Genomic DNA, 23,861 nt, shown 5'->3' with positions numbered 1-23,861 from the left:
TATATTTAGGACATTTGTCATTATATGAGTCTGTTGTGTGTCATGCTTCCCGTGTTGGATCATTTTCTTCTTTTTAATTCTATTGTTATTAGCAGACACTTGGTCTTATTTATGTGATCCCTTTGATACTTATTCCTATCTTTATGATCATTTATGCACTTAAAGTGATCACTTTAACTAGCATAATGGCATTAGTACCTGACAACTTAATGGGATTTGAAGTCTCATGTCAAGTTTTTAGCTTTACCCTTAGGTGTAAGTCTGTGGGAACATGTACCAAACTGTACATCTCCTCCCACCCTTATTCCCACTCTTACGTTTTACAGGTATCAATTTTCATTTGGATGTAAACACCTAAGAATAATTCTATGTTAAGTAAAGAGTTCAACGTAAGTAGAAAAAAAAACACTGAAAAGAATAAAATAGTAAACTGTTCCTCAACAGGACAAGGGCTGATCAAGTCACTGCTTCTCATAGTGTCAGTTTTGCTTCTTTAGGTTTCCTTTTAGGTGCTCAGTTAGTTATCACTGATTAGGGAGAAAATACGATATTTGTCCCTTTGGGAGTGGCTTATTTCACTCAGTATGATGTTTTCCAGATTCCTCCATTTTGTTGCAAATGACTGGATTTCCTTTTTTTTACTGCTGTATTGTATTCCATAGAATACATATCCCATAATTTTTTAATCCAGTCATCTGTTAACAGGCATTTAGGTCAATTCCATGTCTTAGTTATTGTGAATTGAGCTAAAATATACATGGAGGTTCAGATAGCTCTTTTATTTGCCAATTTAATTTCCCTTGGGTCTATTCCAAGGCATGAGATGGCTGGGTCGTATGGTAGGGCTATATTCAGATTTCTGAGGTATCTTCAAACTGTCTTCCATAGTAGCTTTACCAGTTCGCATCCCCACCAACAGTGGATAAGTTTACCCTTTTCCCCACATCCTTGCCAGCATTTGTTGTTTGTTGATTTCTGTATGAAAGCCATTCTAACTGGAGTGAGGTGAAACTTCACTGTGGTTTTGATTTGCATTTGACTGACAGCTAGTGATCCTGAACATTTTTTCTTGTATCTGTTGGCCATTTGGATTTCCTCTTTTGAAAAATGTCTATTTAGGTCCTTGGCCCATCTCTTAAGTGGGTTCTTTGTTTTGTTGTTGTGGAGTTCCTTGACCTCTTTGTAGATTCTGGTTATTAATCCTTTATCGGTTGCCTAGTTTGCAAATAATTTCTCCCATTCTGTTGGTTGCTCTTCACTTTCCTGTCACTTTGCCATACAGAAACTTCTAAATTTGATTTAATCCCAGTTGTTAATTTTGGATATGGCTGCCTGTGCTTCTGGGGTCTTTTCCAAGAAGTCTTTGCCTATGCCAACATCTTGCAGGGTTTCTCTAATGTTCTGTAATAATTTGATAGTGTTGGGTTTAGATTTAGATCTTTAATCCATGTTGAGTGGATTTTTGTGTAAGGTGTAAGGTAGAGGTCTTGCCTCATACTTCTGCATGTGGAGATTTAGTTTTCCTAGCACTGCTTGTTGAATCTGCTGTCATTGCTCCAGGAATTAGTTTCATCTCCCTAATCAAATAAAAGTTGGATCTAGATGTTTGGATTGATTTCTGGTGTTTCTTTTCTGTTCCATTGGTCTATCCATCTGTTTTTGTACCAGTACCAGGTTGTTTTGGTTATAACAGCCCTGTAGTATGTCTTGAAATCTGATATTGTGATGCCTCTGGCTTTGTTTTATTGTGTAAGATTGCTTTAGCTATTCAAAGTCTCCTGTGTCTCCATATGAATTTCAGTATCATTTTTTCTAGATCTGAGAAGAATATCTTTGGGATTTTGATTGGCATTGAACCTGTAAATTGCTTTTGGAAGAATGGACATTTTGATGATATTGATTCTGCCAATCCATGAACATGGAAGATTATTCTGTTATTTTTTATCTTCTATTTCTTTTTTTTAACTTTTATTTAGTAAATATAAATTTCCAAAGTACAGTTTATGGATTACAATGCCCCCCCCATAACTTCCCTCCCACTCGCACCCCTCCCATCTCCCGCTCCCTCTCCCATTCCATTCACATCAAGATTCATTTTCAATTATCTTTATATACAGAAGATCAATTAACTATATATTAAGTAAAGATTTCATCAGTTTGCACCCACACAGAACATAAAGTGTAAAATACTGTTTCAGTACTAGTTATAGCATTACTTCACATTGGACAACACATTAAGGACAGAGATCCCATATGAGGAGTAAGTACACAGTGACTCCTGTTGTTGACTTAACAATTTGACACTCTTGTTTATGGCGTGAATAATCTCCATAGGCTCTAGTCATGAGTTGCCAAAGCTATGGAAGCCTTTTGAGTTCGCCAACTTCGATCATATTCAGACAAGGTCATAGTCAAAGTGGAATTTCTCTCCTCCCTTCAGAGAAAGGTACCTCCTTCTTTGATGGCCCTGTTCTTTCTACTGGGATCTCACTCTCAGAAATCTTTCATTTAGGTCTTCTTTTTTATCTTCTATTTATTTCTTTAATGTTTTGTAATTCTCATCATAGAGATCTTTGACATCTTGATTAAGTTTATTCCAAGGTATTTGATTTTAGAAGTTCTTTCTCACTTGTGGCATTGTCTATGTATACAATGGTTGTTGATTTTTGTGCATTGATTTTATATCCTGCTACTTTACCAAACTCTTCTATGAGTTCCAGTAGTCTTTTAGTGGAGTTCTTTGGATCCCCTAAATAAAGAATCATGTCATCTGCAAATAGGGATAATTTGATTTATTTTCTTGCCTAATGGCTCTGGCTAAAATTTCTAGGACTATATTGAATAGCAATACTGACAGTGGGCATCCTTGTCTTGTACCGGACCTCAGTGGAAATGCTTCCAACTTTTCCCTATTCAATATGATGCTGGCTGTGGGTTTGTCATAAATTGCCTTGATTTGTTGAGGAATGTTCTTTCTTTCTTTTGTCGCTCCTCCGCGGGCTTGCGGGAGAATGACACCGGACCGGACGCTGTTGTTTAAGCAAATGACTCTGCGTTGTGCGCTCAAGTTTGCTCCTGTGCTAACCGCATTCTAACCACATTCCACTTGGTGTGTATCCGCATTCTTGTTATTCTTTAGGCGCGTGGTGTGAGATGTCTGCGGCGCCTCGTGGCACATAAGCAAATCCCCCTATGCCACTTCTATCTCGCCTTTATAGTCCTCTCCCACCAATCCGTGCTCTGCTGCCCATGTGCTGAGCACGCTGTTCTCCAATCACAGGTTGGATCAAGAATCAGCTAATTAACGAAGCAGCTGTGTAAGATTTGTTTACTCCCTCTCAGCGCCATATGGTGGGAGATCAGGTGCAGAGAGTTAGTCTCAATAGTCTCAGTAGTCTAGTCTCGTCTTATTTTGCCATGTTGCGGGAGATGGGCCCTGCTCCCCACAGGGCCCTGCTCCCCACATCTATCTATCTATCTATCTATCTATCTATCTATCTATCTATCTTTCTTTCTTTCTTTCTTTTTTCTTTTTTACAGGCAGAGTGGACAGTGAGAGAGAGAGACAGAGAGAAAGGTCTTCCTTTTGCCGTTGGTTCACCCTCCAATGGCCGCCAAGGCCAGCGTGCTGCGGCCGGCGCACTGCGCTGATCTGATGGCAGGAGCCAGGTGCTTATCCTGGTCTCCCATGGGGTGCAGGGCCCAAGCACTTGGGCCATCCTCCACTGCACTCCCTGGCCACAGCAGAGAGCTGGCCTGGAAGAGGGGCAACCGGTGCAGAATCTGGTGCCCCAACCAGGACAAGAACCCGGTGTGCCGGCGCTGCAAGGCGGAGGATTAGCCTGTTGAACCACGGCGCCGGCCGGGAGGTCTTTATTTCACCTTCATTCACAAAAGAGAGCTTTGCAAGGTATAATATTCTGGGATGACAGTTTTTTTCTCTTAAGTCTTGGGCTATATCTCACCATTCTCTCCTAGCCTGTAGGGCTTCTGATGAGAAGTCTGCTGTGAGTGTAATTGGAGGTCCTCTAAAAGTAGTCTGGTGTTCCTTTTGTACACATTTTGAATCTTCTCTTTATGTTTCATTGTGGTGAGTTTGACTACAATGTGTCATGATGAGGATCTTTTCTGGTCATGTCTATTTTGAGTTCTGTTTGCTTCCTGTACTTGGATGGCTCTTTCTTTCTCCAAACCTGGGAAGTTTTCTGCTATTTTTCACTGAAAAAGGCCTTCTAATCCTTTCTTTCTCTCCATGCTTTCAGGAACTCCTAGAACCGATATGATAGGTATTTTTTTATAGTATCCTGTAGATTCCCAACAGTGTTTTTTAATTTTCTAATTTCCTCTTCTTGTCTTTGGTTTAACTGTATACTTTCCTGTGTTTTGTCTTCTAAGTCCGATATTCTCTCTTCTGCTTCACCAATTGTGTTTTTAAGGCTCTCCACTGCATTTTTTATTTGTTCTATTGATTTCTTCATTTCTATTTCTCTTTAAGATCTCAATTTCATATTCTATTGAATTTTTCATTTCATTTTGGTTCTTCTTTAAGATCTCAATTTCATGGGAGAAATTTTCTTTCATATACTGCATGGATTTCAGTAGTTCGTGCATTGCTTTTGATTACTTCTATGTCATCTTATGATCAATTTTTTGGGTTCCATTTCTTGCATTTCTTCTATCTCCTCATTTTCACAATCTAGTATTGAAGTGTCATGTTCTTTTGTGGGCGTCATGTTGTCTTCCTTATTCTTGTTTCCTGGATTGCTGTGTTTGTTGTTCGGCATTTGTGGAGATAACTCTCCTTCCTCCTCCTCCTCCTCCTCCTCCTCTCCCTCCTCCTCCTCCTCCTTATCCTTCTTCTTCTTTACTTTTTTTTTTTTTTTTTTTTTTTTTTTGCTGTGGCGGCTTTTATCATTGTACTGTGACTCTGTAGATAAGTGGAATATCTGCTTTCAGTGAATCTCTAGAGGCTTGTAGTGGGTGTGGCCAGAAAGCTCTGTTCAGTTCTCCAGGGTTAAGGGCATGCCTAAGGTGACACACCCGGGTTTGGCATGGCAAATCAATCTCTGTTAATCAGAAGGGAGGTATATTCTTCTCAGCTGAGCTCTCTTCAATGGAGACCAGAGCCTGAGTGCTAGCCCCAGTGTGTATAATATTTGTCCTTTCTGTCCCAAGGACCACACAAAGGATCTGTGCAGTCCCCAGTGTAAGTTCAGATTCCCCAGCAGTGTCTCTCACCAGGTAACTAGGAACCCCCACGTGTGTGGAATCTCCCACTGAAACTGCCCAAAGTCCCAGCCACACCATGAGTCCTCCCACACACCCTCAAATTTTTTCACAGTCCCAGTTCAGAAGCTTTACACAGTCATAAGTTCCTAGCCCTCTGTTAGTTCTCCCCACCAGAGTCAGGAATCTCGACTCATCTGATTGCTGGGTGCAGACACAAGCTGGCACAGCTGTTACATATGTCCAAAATGGCTCCTGCTCTATTGGCTTGTTACAGTATGCCTTTGTAAAGTGATTGGGGAGAGAGAAATGTGTCCATCCCACCCTTTTCTTTTTCCTTTCCTTTCCTTTCCTTTCCTTTCCTTTCCTTTCCTTTCCTTTCCTTTCCTTTCCCTTCCCTCCCCTCCCCTCCCCTCCCCTCCCCTCCCCTCCGCTCTTTTTTTCTCCTGTAGTTTGGCTGGTACACTTACCCCCACAGAGCTCCAAGCCTGGTTCCCTCTAGGCTCTTCCTGCTGCTTTTTCAGCAGTGGCTTGGGCTGCTGTGGTCTGATCTCACCTCACTTTCCAGCGCTGGTGCATAGGCTCTCGGATGTTGGAGTCCCAAGTTGTGGGCGCCCATGCCCTCCACATAGGTCTACTGTGTCCCTCTAATTTCGGTAGAATTTCCTCTGCTGTTTTTTCCCTAACTCTTCCCTGAAACTACACTATCGCCACTTTTTTTAAAAAACTATCTTCTCCTGGACTAGAGCAGTAAGCTCCCTTCCTACTCTGCCATTTTGGAACTCCAGGAGTATGTATTTTGTTGAACCATATTTATCTGCCTGTATTCGAACATATTTGACTTACACAAATGAGAACTCCATATGCTTCAACTTTTTTAAAATATATATTATTTGTTCTGAATATGTAAGAGACCCTATTATCCTCTGTTGTTCAGTTTTGTTATTTATTTGAGAGTCAGAGAGATAGAGGCAGAGAGATAGACAAAAAACTTCCATCTTCGTTTACTATCAGATACCCATAATGCCACAGGCTAAAACCAACAATCAGAACATAATCCAAGTCTTCCATATGGGTGGCAGGAACCCAACTACTTGAACCATCACCTCTGCCCCTCAGGGAACCTGGAGTCAGAAGTCCACCTGGTATTGAATGCAGGCACTCTGGTGCAGGATGCAGGCATCCCAGTCAGCAGCTTAAATGCTAGGTCAATGCCCACATCTACCCTGTGACCTTTCATCTTTTCTTAAACTCATCTCCACTCATGGCCAGTGATTTAAGCTTACTTCTTTGTGATTTGCCTTAAGAGACCATATTAGAAAAGCACAAATATTCTGATTAATAGAGCATGATAAGTTGATTCAAGTTAATCAAGGTTCACCTGCATTCAATGACTATGAAACATTTTATCTTCTAGGCATCAGCTAAAATTGGTGCTACCTGATTTACCAACTACCTGGGAAATTCAAGGTGTTGGCATTACAAATAAAGGTAAGTAGCTGATGTGCTATATGATGTTGAAATAAGGAGTAGTATATTCATTTTAATCTATTTTTATTTTATTGACATTTCAACCAGGACTTTGGTATTAGCATATTTTATGCTCTCATAATCTTGGATTAAAAAAAAAAACTATGTCTTTGACCATATTTTGACCATGTAATATATTTATAAGCCATCAGTTTGTGAGCAATAATTTCAGGGTTCCATTTCCCTAAAACCTTTCTGATTTGCTGGGGTTTAACAATGGAATGCATTCCTGAGTTCTCTCCCAAATTATAGGTCACATTGCAAATCAATACCACTTATAAATAATTTTTAAAAATATTTATTTTATTGCTCACAAACTTAATATTTTAACCTGCCTAGTAAGTTCTATAATAATTAATGACCTTTCTGTTATGATGAAAAATAGCATTAGGGCAGGCTGCTAAAAACCAATGCAACTTTCTAACCACTGCATCATCAACAATAACTACCACCACCAAAGAATAACAATCCTGATAAAGTTACAATGATACTAAATTCTAAAAGCACAATAATTTACCTAAAAAAATAGAAGTTGAAGGTAGCTTGACATAAGGAGGTGTGAGGAAGGCTGAGGCTGCTGAATTATGGACATAACTAAATGCAAAAGATCTGGGAGTCTGATGACCAAAGTGAGCCAAGAAAGTGTAGGGAGAATGGGCCTCTTGTTGTAGGACTCCACTTCTCATTTCTGGCAGCATTCCACTAGGTAGTGGCCTTTGTGTTCAGCTGCTTTAGATAGTGGTAAAAAATATTAATATGCTAGAAAAATGCATATGAATCAATGTAATACATTCCTTTCATTTCCCAAGTACCATTCATTATGAATTAATTAACATTCAGGCATATACCTATAGCAGAACGGACTGAATCTAGAAAAGTTGTTGGTATATAATTAATATTTTTACTTTTGTACCTTAAAGGAAATTACTCTAGAACTAGCAGAAACTATTCCACTTCTACTTTATTTTAAAAGTTCATGAGATACTGGGGGAAATATAACTACCAGCTGAATATTTGATGATACTAAGAAATTACTATTGACTTTTTGGGGTGTGATAATAGCATTGAAGTTATGTTTAAAAAGGCAAGTTGTTTCTTTGATATATATACACATATATATGATATATATGTATACGCACATATATGATATATATACATATATATGATATCATATATATGTGTGTATATATGTACATACATATATATATGATATACATGGCTGGAGCTGGGCCAATCTAAAGCCAGGATCAAGAACTTCTTTCAAGTCTCCCATATGGATGCAGGGGCCCAAGTATTTGGGTCATCTACAGCTGCTTTCCCAGGCACATTAAGAGTGAGCTGGACTGGAAGTGGAGCAGCTAGGACTTGAACCAGTACCCATAAGGGATGCCTTTGTTGCACATGGTGGCTTTAGCCTATAGCACATGTGACTTTAGCCACAATGCCAGCCCCTGTTTCCTACTCTTAAAAAAATCTTTGGGACCTGTGCTATCATGTAGTGGGTAAAGCCACTGTCTACAGTGTTACATGGGTACTGGTTTCTGTTCTGGCTGTTCTATTTCCAATCCAGCTCCCTGCTAATGCGCTGGGGAAAGCAGCAGAGGTTGGCCCAAGTTCTTGGATTCCTGCACCCATGTGGGAGACCTCGAAGAAGCTACTGGCTCCTTGCTTCAATCTGGCTCAGCTCCAGCCATTGCAGCCATTTGAAGAGTAAACTAGCAGATGGAAGATAGATCGATCGATCGATCGATCTTTCTCTTTCTGTCTGTAACTACCTCTCAAATAAATCAGTAATTTTTTTTAAGATTTTATTTATTTATTTGAGAGGTAGAGTTACAGACAGTGAGAGAGAGACACAGAAAGGTCTTCCATCCATTGACTCACTCCCCAAATGGCTGCAACGACCAGAGCTGAGCCAATCCAAAGCCAGGAGCCTGGAGCTTCTTCCAGGTCTCCCGTGCGGGTGCAGTGGCACAGTGCTTGGGCCATCTTCCATTGCTTTTCTAGGCCATAGCAGAGAGCTGGATTGGAAGTGGAGAAGCCAGGACTAGAACTGGTGCCCATGTGGGATGCCAGTGTCACAGGCAGAGAATTAACCTACTGGGCCACAGCACCAGCCCCAATAATTTTTTTTTTTTAAAGAGTAGGAAACAGAAGTCAGAAGGAGCCTAATCAGGACTATAAAGTGGATACCCAATGATTTTTTTATTGAAACACTCACAAAATTGTGCTTGTTTAATGAGGAATGAATAGGAGCATTGTCATGTTGGAGAAGGACTCTCTAGTGAAGTTTCTTCAGTGCTTTTCTGGTAAAGCTTTGGCTAGCTTTCTCAAAACCCTGTCATAATAAGCAGATGGCATTGTTCTTTAGCCATCCAGAAGGTCAATAAGCAAAATGCCTTGAGAATCCTACAGAATCTGTTGCTATGACCTTTGCTCTTGACTGATCCACTTTTGCCTTGACTAAACCATTTTCACCTCTTGGTAGCCATTGCTTTGATTGTGCTTTGTCTTCAGGATCATACCAGTAAAGTCATGTTTCATCCCTAATTATGAGGATCTTTATTCTACTTATTTAAAATCTCCATTGAATGTTCTGCTCTTGTCTGAAAGTAATTTGAGCATGGCAATTTTTGCATCCATCAAGCAATAAGTTACTCAATTTTAATTTTTCAATCAGAATGTATAAGCTGAACCAATTGAGGTGTCTATGGTACTGACTATAACTTCTGCTGGGAATCATAGGACCTCTTTAATTAGGGCATGAACAAGATTAATTTTTTCCTCAAAAATTAATGTGATTGGTCTGCCACTGAAGGCTTCATTTTCAAAACTGTCTCATCCCTTCTTAAAATGAATTATCCACTTTCAAACTGCTGATTTCTTTGGGACATTTTCCACATAAACTTTTTGTAATGATTTTACTATTCTTCCACCCTAGTTTCACCAAATAAATTAGATGTTTGTTCTTGTTTCAATTTTTAGTAGAATTTATGTTGTTCCAATAGGGACTCTTTTCAAACTGATGCCCAATCCTTATTAGTGCTTCAAGTTAGATGCTGTTCAGTCATGTTATAATGAATTAGTATAAATTTCTTTTGGTGCAAAAATTTTCTTTTCATTATATCTATTTTCCACTAGCTATTTTAAGATTCTCTTATATAAGTTCCATGAAGGCAGAGATTTTTGTCTTTCTTGTTTACTGTTTTTTTAAGATTTATTTATTTGAAAGAGTTACAGAGAGAGGTAGAGACAGAGAGAGGTGTCTTCCATCTGCTGGTTCACTCCCCAGATGGCTGCAATGGCCAGAGCTCCACTGATCCGAAGCCAAGAGCCAGGAGCTTCCTCTGGGTCTCCCATGTAGGCGCAGGGGCCCAAGGACTTGGGCCATCTTCTACTGCTTTCCCAGGCATAGCAGAGAGCTGGATCGGAAGTGGAGCAGCCGGGACTAGAACTGGCACCCATATGGGATGTCGGCACTTCAGGCCAGGGCATTAATCCACTGCACCACAGCACCAGCCCCTCTTGTTCACTGTTGTATTTATATTTAGCTGGAACAGTGGCTAGTCCAGCACAAACTCTTCAAATGTTAATTAAAGGATAAGTGTTGATGCCATAGGTTAAGCTGCCAATTGGGATGCCTACATCACATACCAAGGTGCCAATTTGAAGCCTGTCTCCTCTGCTGCCAATCTAATGCTTCCTGTTAATTCGTCTGGGAGGCAGCAGATGATGGCTCAAATGCTTGGACCCCTGCCACCAACATAGAAGACCCAGATGGAGTTCCAGGTTCCAAGCTTCAGCCTGGCCTAGCCCTGTCTGTTGTGGGCATTTGGAGAGTAAAACAATGAATAGAAGATCCTCTCTGTCTCTGCCTCTCTCTCTCTCTCTCTCTCTCTCTCTCTCCCCCCCTCCCTCCCTCCCTTCTTCCCTCCCCCTCTCCCTTCTTCCCTCTCTCCTTCCTTCCCTCCCTGTCTCTCTTTCCCCTCCCCCCCCCACTGTGTGTGTATCACTCTGCCTTTCAAGTAGGTGAAAACAAAGAAATATTTTAAAATCTTAATTACTTAGGGAAATAAGGGTCACTAAATAAAGCTTCCAAGAACTAGAGAGAAATGTAGAGGAGAAAAGCATAGTATATGATTTTCTTCCTTTCCACATATAAAGAAAAATAGAAGAATTTGAAAGAATACTCAGAATCTGCTCGCATGCTGACGTGTGCTGTTACCCCTATAGGTCTGTGTATTGCTGATACGCTGCAGTTGCAAGTATATGAAGACCATTTCCCAACCATAAATGACAATGCTACAAGACTTAATTAAAAGGCACAGTATCCAACACCAAAATTCTAGGAATGTAAGTAAGTAGGTAAATGCATGACACAAATATCAATGGCTAAGAAAGATAAGATCACTTTACTTAGTGCACAAGACATCTAAGTGGGAAGGAGGTTGTGTGAGAGACGGGGAAGAGGTGCAAGACTCTCTCTGAAATCTTAACATATTGTAAGGGAAGCTAAATGATGCGTTAGGTGAAGACAAGGTTGACAATGATGGGAGGTTTCCCTAAGTAAATCTATAGAAACAGAAAGTACATTGGTTGTTGCTAGGCGTTGGGGAGAAAAGGATTAGGAAGAAACTGTATAATGAGGTAAGAAGTGACTGCTGAAGCCATAAAAACTGAAGAATAATTATGACCCCAAACATTGTTATCAATACATAAATATCATCTTTGCTACAACTGAGGATCAGTTTGTAATAGAAAGCTCTGCTTGACAAGACCAGGCCTGACACCCTGACTGCTATCTGCTGACCTCTGCCACCTGCCCTTCTCTTGACAACCTGGCTGATGACCACCTATGGCCAGAAAAAGGTGTTTTTGGTTGAGTACATACTAGTAGAAAAAATGGCTTTAAAAAATAAAATTACAATCTTAAAATGAAATATTTCAATATACTTTTTGTGAATTCTACCTTCTATTAAAAGAGAATATTCTGGGCCGGTGCCGCAGCTCAATAGGCTAATCCTCTGCCTGGCAGCGCCGGCACACCGGGTTCTAGTCCTGGTCGGGGCGCTGGATTCTGTCCCGGTTGCCCCTCTTCCAGGCCAGCTCTCTGCTGTGGCCAGGGAGTGCAGTGGAGGATGGCCCAAGTGCTTAGGCCCTGCACCCCATGGGAGACCAGGAGAAGCACCTGGCTCCTGCCTTCGGATCAGCGCAGTGCACCGGCCGCAGTGCGCTGGCCGTGGCGGCCATTGGAGGGTGAACCAACAGCAAAGGAAGACCTTTCTCTCTGTCTCTCTCTCTCTCACTGTCCACTCTGCCTGTAAAAAAAAAAAAAAATATTCTGTATTGCTACCTTGCCCCTATCCCCCCCAATAAAACCTTTAATAGTTCTGCTAGAGCTCAATATAATGTTTCTTTTTTTAAAAGATTTATTTATTTATTTGAAAGGCAGACTTACAGAGAGAGGGGGGATGGGGGGATGTATATAGAGAGAGGTCTTGTATCCACTGGTTCACTCCCCAGATGGCTACAATGACCTGAGTTGCGTTGATCCGAAGCCAAGAGCCAGGAGCTTCTTCCAAGTTTCCCACAGGGGTGCAGGGACCATCTTCTACTGCTTTCCCAGGCTATAGCAGAGAGCTGAATTGAAAGTGGAATAGCCGGGACTTGAACTGGTGTCCATATGGGATGCCAGCACTGCAGGCGGTGGCTTTACATGCTACATTACAGCACCAGACCTTCAGTATACTGTTTTTTTGTTTGTTTGTTTGTTTGTTTGTTTTTTTAATTTTTTGACAGGCAGAGTGGACAGTGAGAGAGAGAGACAGAGAGAAAGGTCTTCCTTTGCTGTTGGTTCACCCTCCAATGGCCGCCGCGGCCGGCGCACTGCGGCCAGCGCACCGCGCTGATCCGATGGCAGGAGCCAGGAGCCAGGTACTTTTCCTGGTCTCCCATGGGGTGCAGGGCCCAAGCACCTGGGCCATCCTGCACTGCACTCCCTGGCCACAGCAGAGAGCTGGCCTGGAAGAGGGGCAACCGGGACAGAATCCGGCGTCCCAACCGGGACTAGAACCCGGTGTGCCGGCGCCGCTAGGCGGAAGATTAGCCTAGTGAGCCGCGGCGCCGGCCTCAGTATACTGTTTTCTAATAATTTGTTTATCAGTAGTCATGGATGTCAAATTCAAAAGAAGAAAACACTCTGTTGGACATTTTTTAAAAGATTTATTTATTTATTTATTTGAAAGGCAGAGATAGAGACAGACAGACAGACGGAGAAACAGGGAGAGAGAGGTCTTTCATCTACTCATTCACTCCCCAAATGGCTGCAATGGCTAGAGCTGGTGTCATAGGAGGTAGCTTACCCCACTGGGTCACAACACTGGCCCTGTTTTTTTCTTTTTAATTATTTATTTATTTGAGAGGTAGATTTACAGAGAGAAGAGAGAGCGAAATGTCTTCAATCTGCTGGTTCACTCCCCAAATGACCACAACAGCTGGAGATGAGCCAATCTGAAGCCAGGAGCCAGGAGTTTCTTCCAGGTCTCCCGCATGGGTGCAGGGGCCCAAGCACTTGGGCTGTCTTCCACTGCTTTCCCAGGCCATCAGCAGGGAGCTGGATCAAAAGTAGAGTATCCAGAACTCAAACCAGCACCTATATGGGATGCCAGCCAGTGCTGCAGATCAAGGCTTAATCTGCTAGCCACAGCACTGGCCCATATGTTGGATAATTTTTAACTAACCCAGCATTTATCCTTTCTTTCCTCCTTATCATCAAAATCTGAATTTAACTGGCCATATACTGTCTTGTTTCCCTTGAATTTGAGCAGAGCTTAGTCTCAAGTTCCCTAAGGAAAAGCAATTAGTGTGGGATTTCCAGCAAGGCTACTCAACAAGAATTGCTTCAACAAGGAATGTCCGTTTTTTGCCCTCTTTTTGCAGCCCTTGACTTGGACCATGAAGTAACACTGAAGATGGAAATTAAGTGCTGGAATAGTGCAACAAAAGGTTTCTAGCCCTGCCTCTGATGATATGTGGAATCACAATTCTAGCCGTTGATCTCTCACCTTTAGGTTTCTTTCAAGTGAGAAGGAAATAAATGTTTGTCTCATTAAAGCTAGTTTTTTTGATTGTCTATTATATAAGTGGAATTTGATTCTAATTCATATAGACTCATTCTAAATACTGTTGGTTCTAGCAAATAAAATATATGAGCAGGAGTTTATCAGAGGAATATGGTTTGTATTCTTTTTTTGTTTTTAAAGTAATAAGGAAGGTTTTTTTAAAGATTTATTTATTTATTTATTTATTTGAAAGATAGAGTTACAGAGAGAGAGGGAGAGAGAGAACATTTAAGAGAGGGAGATGGGGGGAGAGACAGAAATTTTTCATCCACTGGTTCACTCCCCAGATGGCTGCAACAGCCAGGACTGAACCAAACTGAAACCAGGAACCAGGAATTCCATCCAGGTCTCTGTTATGGGTGGCAGGATCTCAAGCACTTAGACCATCTTCTGCTGTTTTCCCAGGAACATTAGTAGGCAGCTAGATCAAAAGTGGAGCAGGCAAGACTCAAACCAGCAGCGATTTAACCCAGTGTGCTACATAGGACACTGGCCCCTGGTTTGCTACTCTCAATCCCAGATTTATTTCATCTTTCCAACTCTAACTTCTGTCCTGCTTTCTTCACGTTCCTATATCAAATATTATATTGTATCATATTCATTTTCTTTAATTGCACAATCAATGTCCCAGTCTATAATTTTAAGAAGTTTAGTCTCTATATAGATTATACATACTTTCTTCCCCATTGGCATGTTTTCTCCCATTCAGGAAATAGGCCAATCTGCAGAATACCAAACCACAGAAATCCAGGTCTCAAAAGATCTAGTTTACCTGAGAATCAATGCTATTGAATGTCGCCCTCACAGATTTCAAATTTATGAACTGGAACGTAGATCAGCTTTACCAAGAAGTTTGGGGTTTTTTTTGTTTGTTTTGTTTTGTTTTGTTTTGTTTTTGACAGGCAGAGTTAGAGAGACAGAAAGAGAGAAAGGTCTTCCTTCCGTTGGTTCACTCCACAAATGGCCGCTACAGCCGGCGCACTGTGCCAATCTGAAGCCAGGAGCCAGGTGCTTCCTCCTGGTCTCCCATGTGGGTGCAGAGCCCAAACACTTGGGCCATCCTCCACTGCCTTCCCGGGCCACAGCAAAGAGCTGGACTGGAAGAGGAGCAACCGGGACAGAATCCGGCACCCCAACGGAGGGTTAGCCAAGTGAGCCACGGCGCCAGCCACCAAGAAGCTTTTTGATATCTTTGACAGGAATGTTCCTATGGAGATTTTTCAGTTTATATTGATTTATACTCGGATTATTTTAGTTAATTGATTTCTTTTAGATGCTTTTAGAATTAAAATAAACATTAAGCTTTTACATATTTTAAGTCTAAATTTGAAAATTGAAAGTTTAACTCTGTTAAAATTTAATTGACATTGAGATCTTTAAATTTACATTTTACAAATATGATGCTTCTTCTGGGGCTGTTAAAAAACTCTTTTGAGGGGCCAGCATTGTGGTATAGCAGGTAAAGCTGCCACCTGCAACACTGGCATCCCATAGAGGTACCAGTTCAAGTCCTGGATGCTCTACTTCTGATCCAGCTCCCTGCTAATGGACTTGGAAAAGCAGTAGAAGATGGTCCGAGTGCTTGGGCCCCTGCCATCCACATGGCAGACCCAGAGGGTGCTCTTGTCTCCTAGCTTTGGCCTGCCCCAGCTCCTACTGTTGCAGCTATCTGGAGAGTGAATCACTGGATGGAAGATGTGTGTGTGTGTGTGTGTGTATCTCCCTCTCTCTTTGTAACTCTTTTAAATAAATAAATAGATCTTTTAAAAAAAAAAAACTTTTTTTTGAGTTGGAGGTTGTGACACAGCAGATTAAGCTGTCACTAGGGACATCTGCATCCCATATTGGATTGTCAAGTTCAAGTCCTGACCACTCTGCTTCCAAGCCAGCTTTCTACTAATGCACCTGGGAGGCAACAACTGATGACTCAGAAGGAATTCCTGGCTCCTAGCTTCAGCCATGCCCAGCCCTGACTATTGTGGGCATTTGGGGAGTGGACTAGTGGATGGAGGAGCTCTCTCTTTATCTCTCTGCCTCTTCCTCTTTGTCACTCTGCCTTTAAAGTAAATGAATATCTAAAAAAACTTTTTAAAATTTATTGATTTATTTGAGATACACACACACACACACACACACACGCCATCTGCTGATTATACCCCAAATGCCCCACAATAGCCAGGTCTGGGCTGAGGCAGAAGCCAGGAGCCAACAGTTGGGAACTGTAGCCAAATCTCCCACATGGATGATAGGAACTCAGTTACTTGACCTATCACCATTGCCTCCCAGTGTCTGCATTAGCAGGAAGCTGGAATAAAGAGCCAGAACTGAACCCAGGCACTCCAGTGTGGGACCAGGATCTTAACCACCATGCCAAATGCTTGGTCTCAGTGCTTTTGAATTTAAATTTTTAAAATGTAATTGATAGTAATAGGATATTAAAGGTGATACGCCCTTTGTGGAAATAGTGAGAGAACACAAAAATTTCTAACGTTTGAAAAAGTTTGAAATACCAGTGTCTATCACATGATTCCATCACATAGAAAATGCTAAAATTTTGGTTTCTAATAAGAAACAACCATGATCTCTTATTAACAGTTTCAATATGAAAGGGGGAAAAAACTCAAGGAAACTAACTAGGGAGCAGCACAAGCCGGTCTGTGCTGTCCTGGAGCTTTGCCAGGGTTGTTGAAAGCTGACAATAACTTTATTAAGTGGACAGAGTAGGTACTCTCTCCTATTTTACCACTGAGAAAAGTAAAACTCAGTTAAGATTGGGAAACATAAAACCCAAAGAAATATAATACATACTCAACTATTTATTAAAAAGAAAATAAATGGAAATGAGAGATAGAACATGACAAGAGAAATAAGGGCCAGAGGCTAGTGTTGGTGAGATTCATGAGAAGTCGTGGCCTCACAAATAAATTATCTTAAGATATATTAAATAAGTGAAATTTCCCAGAACAACCACTAGTTGTGAAAGTTAACTAAATTTTGAAAGGTATTATTGCAATCTCTGCCTTTTCCTGTTTTTTGGTGGAATAAAATTTTACTCTATTAAATAGGGACTATCACATCTTATTTCATAGAAATACCTTTATGGAAAAGCATTCTGATTCTGTGGCCTTTCTGAATATTGCTGCATGGTGCAGCATCCCTTGCAACATGCATGGTGCAAGGGATCCTCAGCAAATTAACAACTGATTTCAGAAAGCATGGAGACCACAAAGTAGTGGGATGATATATTCAAAGTGCTAAAAGACTGACAACCAGGCATTCTGTATAATACCATTACTTTGGTCATTAGGATTCAACATATGAATTTTGGAGAGATACAAGCATTCTGAGTCAGCTGTAACAGAACCCAAGGGCACTGGTTCAATGTTACCTTAAAAATTTCTCATCTTCTTGACATTCTCTGATCACTCTGCCAATGCCTTGCCCTGCATAATTAGAAGAGGCTCTTTGTGATATGTTTTGAGATTTATCTTTGGAGTCAGGTAAATCACTCCTGACTTAGTTCCTCCAGGGTTGGTTTTGTGGGTATGCAACCTGTGCAGTCACCTAGGGCTGTGTACTTAAAAGGGCTCCACACTTGGTTAAATGTCTGTTGTTGCTATATTGAAATTATAAATAGTTTTATCTTTGACTTTGTGTTTTATAAGCAAACTCATAGGACAGTAGAGGATGTACATGAGCAGAGGAGATAATGTAATATGAATTACACCATTCCTAACCACCCCATTTACATGAATGCTTGGAATATCCCATGAACACACAATTCTAGTGGACCCACAATGTGTAGAAGTTTAGTGAAGCTCAAAATGAGTACAAAGCAATGTATTAAATCTGTTACTAAGCAAGCAGAGCTCCTGACATCAAAAAAAGACCATATTTGCCCTTGACCAGAGAAAGAAGGCAATGGAATTCTAGAAAACAAGGAACGTTATATCCTTTCCCACTCTTGTTACTTCCGTGTGTCAGGCAACCACTCAACCTGAATACAGTAACTTAGAGGGAAAGAGAAAGGGTAATCCACAGTTCCTTTTCCTTTCAGGCTTTCCTTATTCATCAGTAGGCAAAGGTAGAGAGTGTTGGTGGAACACACACATTTAAAAAAAAAAAAAAACAATAGTTGGGTTAGTTTTGTACAGCATTTCTGCTGTTTTGGGATGAATACAATAAATATGCATGCTCAAGCTATGAAATAAGAATTGTATGATTTTGACTATTCCACATACCCATGAAATGCTCTTTCATTTGCTTTAAAAATGGCCTTGAACCATATGAAGATGAATGGCAATATTCATGCAGATAATCTGAAATGTTAATATCCTTTTATCTTTAATGACATTAAAAATAAAATTAAAATGTACCATGACAAGTTGAGGGATAGACTACAGAGGAGAGGAAAAATCTTAATAGCAGCTTTTTCCCGCTCTTTGAACAAGAGACTCCACTTTTCTCTTGTACAGGGCCCTTCAAATTATTTAGCTGGCCTTGTCTACTTCCTGGTATGTGATTCTGGACTTTTTTGTCTTGAACTTTCTTTGATTATCCGACTCTTCATCTGTAAAATGTGCATAATGCTAAATCAAGCCAAGCAACATCAAGTGACTTCTGCTGAGCAATCATTTTATTAATTTGTTATTTTCTTTGCATCTCACTTTTGTCGATAGCCAGAAAGCATTCTGGGAAAGGAGAATATATACATTTGGTAGGCGGAGGGGGAATAGAAGAATTTGGGAGGTTTGGTAGCTGTTTTGGAAGAAAAATCATTTGAAAAGTTTCATGGTATATTTTAATGAATATTTTTGCATTTCTCTGTTTAAAAAGTATTTCAGAAAGAAAGTAAAGAGTTGGAAAAGCAGGAGATAAGAGGCTAAAAGGAGTCATCAGAAGAACTCCTTCCATGTTTACATGACTTACAGTGCTAAGGGAGTTCACACAAAGGCATCTTATGACGAAGGAAAGAACTGAAGAAGCAGTTCCCAGAAGAGAGTTTGTGAAGCCAGTTTGCCTTGGAAACATGTCCCTCCGAGGCACTAGCGACATCAGCACACATTTTCCCAGTTTCCTTTGGGAAATTATCAAGTTACGACCAGCAGGTGGCACTTGTGAAGCTTCTGTTCTTTAGAAGCTTAGAGTGCGCTTGCAAACTGAAGTGTTGATGACAGTGGCAGTAGTGAGTGAAAGGAACTTTCACAGAAGTAAAATTTTGAGGAAAATATCTATTCTGGTTTGCAAGTTAATTATTACTACGTGATAAATTACCCCAAAAGTTAGTGGCTCAAAATAGCAACAAACAGTAATTATCTTCCCAGGTCCTACAAGCAGGAATTCAGGAATGGCTAATCTGGATAGTTGTGGCTTGAACTCTCTTAAGCGATTGTAGCCACCTACAGGCGTGCTGAGGCTGGAGGATTCACTTCCAAGACAGTGGAAGTGTCACCCACATGGCTCAGGGCAGGAGGCTTCAGTTCTTTTCCACATGGGCTTCTCCATAGGCTTCTTGAGTGTCCGTACTACTTGTGGCTGGCTTTCCCTAGAACAGACAATCTGAAAAGAGAAGACAGGAATAGCAATGTCTTCTTGTAGGACCTGACCCCAGAAGTCATTGTTCCTTTACTTTCACTCTTCTCTATTGATAGGTTGAACCAACTCTTATACAGTGTGGTAGGAGACCCCAGTAGGAGGTAAGGATCCCTGTAGACCATCTTGGAGGCTGGCTATGACATCAGCCTCTGAATGAGTAACAGGTACTATAATTAGGTGAAAGGGGGCCGGTGCTGTGGCACAGCAGGTTAACGCCCTGGCCTGAAGCACCAGCATCCGATATGGGTGACAGTTCGAGACCTGGCTGCTCCACTTCCAATCCAGCTCTCTGCTATGGCCTGGGAAAGCAGTAGAAGATGGCCCAAGTCCTTGGACCCCTGCACCCGCGTGACAGACCTGGAAGGAGCTCCTGGCTCCTGGCTTCTGATTGGCACAGCTCATGCTGTTGCAGCCTTCTGGGGAGTGAACCATCGGATGGAAGACCTCTCTCTTTCTCTGTCTCTGTCTCTCTCTCTGCCTCTCTTCTCTCTGTATAATTCTGACTTTCAAATAATTAAATAAATAAATATTTAAAAAATAAATAAGAATTAGGTGAAAGAACTTAATGTCTAACAAGTAGGATTGTATGAAAAAGAGTGCTCTGGTGGAGCCAGAGAGGGGGTTAGTGAGCTGAGCTGAGCTTCATTAGAAAGTCTATAGTATAGAAAGAACAGCTCAAATGAAGTATAAAACTGTGAGGGGTAGAGGGAGGGTGGGTACTTTCTTCCTTTATGTTACCTCTTTTTGTTTCCTCTGAAGGAAATGTGCTTAACTGCACTCTATTGCTAACATTTGGTTTTCTCCTCTGTCTTACTATTTTCCACCTCCTCCTTTCTCCTAAATCCTCTCCTCCTCTATCACTGATTAGGACCTAAAGTGGCCTTTTAGGACCTGCTATCCCACCCACTACTCTGGTGATGACAAGAATAGTTTGAGCAATGGCTTTCTTTTTTATCTTTCCCCAGTTATCATTTGGGACTAAAATACAAATTTATCCACATGTATTTGAATCAGTGTGTTCCCTAAAACATGGCTTATTTTCTGGCCAGTCCCACCTCTGACCTTCTGTTTAGCTGAGATCTAATACCCAATCTAATATCTAGTACTCAGTCTGCCATTTGACTGGTTTTCACTTTAGGCGATCTTGCTCCAGCACATAGTGAGGAAGGGAAAGCCAGCTATACGTCAGACTGGCCCTTCAGTTGTGTCATGTTTATTCCGCTGTGTACCTTTCAACTTTTGCCTTTGAACACATAATCATATGTAAGCAAAAATCTTAATGTATGGACCAAACTATAAATTATTTATAAAATGGAGGGTCAACTACAGACAACACATCTGGAGAAGGTAAGACCTCAGCATTGCTTGGTAAGTCCCCTTCTTTTTCTATGGATCCCAACATAGTCCAAGCTCCATCTCCACAAGACTGCTCAGTGTGTTTCCAGAGGCAAGTTACCACAATTCTCTGACCCTCAGTTTACTCACTGATAACCTAAGGGCAATGAAACCCTTTAGAGTGGTTGTGAAGATGAGAGAGGATTTAGTGAGGTAATTATGACCACAACTGACACGTATTAGGAACTAATAATTGGCAATGATTGTGTTGTCATTATCTGGATGAGGTCCTGAAAGGTTGGGAACACGTCCTCTTTGTCAGAGTCCAACTCTTGTATACATGAGCGGCATCTGTGGGTCTTGAGATGGTGAATGAACATCTATGGCATTTCTTCTTCTTTTTAAAAATATTTTTATTTATTTATTTTTAATTTATTTGACAGGTAGAGTTATAGACAGTGAGAAAGAGAAAGGTCTTCCTTCTTTGGTTCACTCCCCAAATGGCTGCTACGGCTGGAGCTGCTCCAATCCGAAGCCAGGAGCTTCTTCCTGGTCTCCCATGCATGTGCAGAGGCCCAAACATTTGGGCCATCTTCCACTGCCTTCCTGGGCCACAGCAGAGAGCTGGACTGGAAGAGGAGCAGCCGGGACTAGAACCCAGCGCCCATATGGGATGCTGGTGCTGCAGGCGGAGGATCAACCTACTGCGCCACAGCACCGGCCCCAGCATTTCTTCTTAATTAGTAGACCAGTCCCTGGGAAGTGAGAAGGCTTCCAACAATATCTTGTTTAATGTCAGAATGAAATTATTTTGGAACAAAGACTTTTTTAGAGTTTATGAGATGAAGAAGTAGATTATACATAATCTTCTAAAGGCAATCAATGCTATAACAAGGGAAAAAAGTTTTTAGTGCTGAGAAGTATTCTGGTCTATGTCTACCTTTTTGTGTTCTTGTGCTCATTAAGTTAGAATTCAGATACTCAAAATGTCACAGTTAGAAGGTGTCTTGAGAAGTCAGTCAGTTATCCAATCCAAAACTTAACTTTAAAACAATCAGGAAAAAAAAAAAAAAAAAAAGAAGGAAGGGCAAAACTCTACCAGGCACAACAATAAAAACATTCTTCCATTTTGAGAATAATGAGACCGTAACTAACATATTCTGCCTGGCTGGGCCAGAAAGGTAGAATTGTACTGAATACAGATAAGCTATTATTCCATAAACTTTTAAAAAATATTTATTTATTTATTTGAAAGTTAGAGAACGAGAGGCAGAGAGAGAGAGAGAGAGAGAGAGAGAGAGAGAGAGAGAAAGGTCTTCTATCTGCTGGTTCGCTCTCTAATTGGCCACAATGGCCGGAGCTGCGCCAATCCGAAGCCAGAAGCCAGGAGCCTCATCCAGGTCTCCCACGCTGGTGCAGGCCATAGCTGCTTCCCCATATGGCTGCTTCCCCAGGCCATAGCAGAGAGCTGGCTCGGATGTGGAGCAGTCAGGACTCAAACTGGCGCCCACATAGGATGCTGGCACTGCAGGTGGCAGCTTTACCTGCTATGCCACAGAGCTGACCCCTATTCTATAATTTTTTAAAGAGTATGCCATGAATGTGTCTTAGTAGTATCCACCACTTTTAAGGTTCATGCTATGTGTCAGTTACTTTACACATATGTCATTCTCGTAAGAGCTCGTGACATTATTATTTGGAATTTATAGAGAGTATAAGACTCAGGTACAAGTGGCATTTAAATTGCCTGAGATCACATGGCTAGTTAGAGCCAGGATTGATTTCAAGTCTGCCCCACACCAGACTATACTTTTTTTTCAGTGAAATATTTCAGACTTTTAGAAAAGCACAGCTACCGGCCTATCAATTGCCAGTATAATTACCACAAAATTCTGTTGAATCGTGTGTGAGAAACTGCTTCACTGGCTTCTGATATTTCTTTAATATAAAAGCTAGCAGACACAGCAGCTTTTCCTATTCCAAATTTCTCCTTCTATTCCCAGACATAACTACTGTCTTGATTTAGTATTGACCTTTTCCAACCATATGTTTATATAATTACTACTAATGTTAAGTGTCTATAGGGGACCGGCGCCGCGGCTCACTAGGCTAATCCTCCCCCTTGCGGTGCAGGCATACCGGGTTCTAGTCCCAGTTGGGGTGCCGGATTCTGTCCCGGTTGCCCCTCTTCCAGGCCAGCTCTCTGCTGTGGCCCGGAAGTGCAGTGGAGGATGGCCCAAGTGCTTGGGCCCTGCACCCCATGGGAGACCAGGAGAAGCACCTGGCTCCTGCCTTCGGATCAGTGTGGTGTGCCGGCCACAGCCCGCCGGCCGCAGAGGCCACTGGAAGGTGAACCAACGGCAAAGGAAGACCTTTATCTCTGTCTCTCTCTTTCTCACTGTCCACTCTGCCTGTCAAAAAAAGAAAGAAAGAAGGAAGTGTCTATAGGGACGACGCTGTGGCGTAGCAGGTAAAGCCGCTGCCTGCAATGCCGGCATCCCATATGGGCGCCGGTTTGAGTCCCAGCTGCTCCACTTCCTATCCAATTCTCTGCTATGGCCTGGGAAAGCAGTGGAAGATGGCCCAACTCCTTGTGCCCCTGCACCCACTTGGTAGACCCGGAGGAAGCTCCTGGCTCCTGGCTTCAGATTGGTGCAGCTCCAGCCATTGCGGCCATCTAGGGAGTGAACCAGTGGATGGAAGACTCTCTCTCTCTCTCTCTCTCTCTCTCTCTCTCTCTCTGCCTTTCCTTCTCTCTGTGTGTAACTCTGACTTTCAAATAAATAATAAAAATAAATCTTTTAAAAAAGTGTCTATAGACAATAGTATATCTTTAAACTTCTGTAAGTGCTATCATGCTCTTTGTGTCATTACATAATTTGGTTTTATCAGTCCACATTGCATTCCCTTGTATGAATATATAGTAATTTGTTTATCATTCTGTTGTTTTAGATTGTATCCTAATTTTTGCTATTACAAATAATGCTACAAAGAATGTTCTTGTATTAGTCTCTTAGGTAAGTATGTGAAGTATTTTTTGGGATTTATACCCAG

General features: G+C 41.4%; 1 protein-coding gene across 1 annotated transcript in view; it reads left to right on the top strand.

Annotated features, from left to right (window-relative positions):
* LOC103352041 (complement C5) overlaps positions 1–13,973 on the top strand; it is a 54,898-nt gene extending 40,925 nt beyond the window's left edge. Inside the window, 3 exon segments of the mRNA XM_089301775.1 lie at positions 6,644–6,717; positions 10,990–11,109; positions 13,696–13,973. Of these exon segments, the coding sequence (XP_089157901.1) occupies positions 6,644–6,717; positions 10,990–11,075 (160 nt within the window). The 3' untranslated portion in view covers positions 11,076–11,109; positions 13,696–13,973.
* The last annotated feature ends 9,888 nt before the right edge of the window (positions 13,974–23,861 follow it).

This window comes from Oryctolagus cuniculus, chromosome 1 (genome assembly GCF_051225735.1).
Source record: "Oryctolagus cuniculus isolate XC-2025 breed Fujian yellow rabbit chromosome 1, ASM5122573v1, whole genome shotgun sequence".
Taxonomy (NCBI): Eukaryota; Metazoa; Chordata; class Mammalia; order Lagomorpha; family Leporidae; genus Oryctolagus; species Oryctolagus cuniculus.
This window is presented reverse-complemented; position numbering and strand designations above follow the sequence as displayed.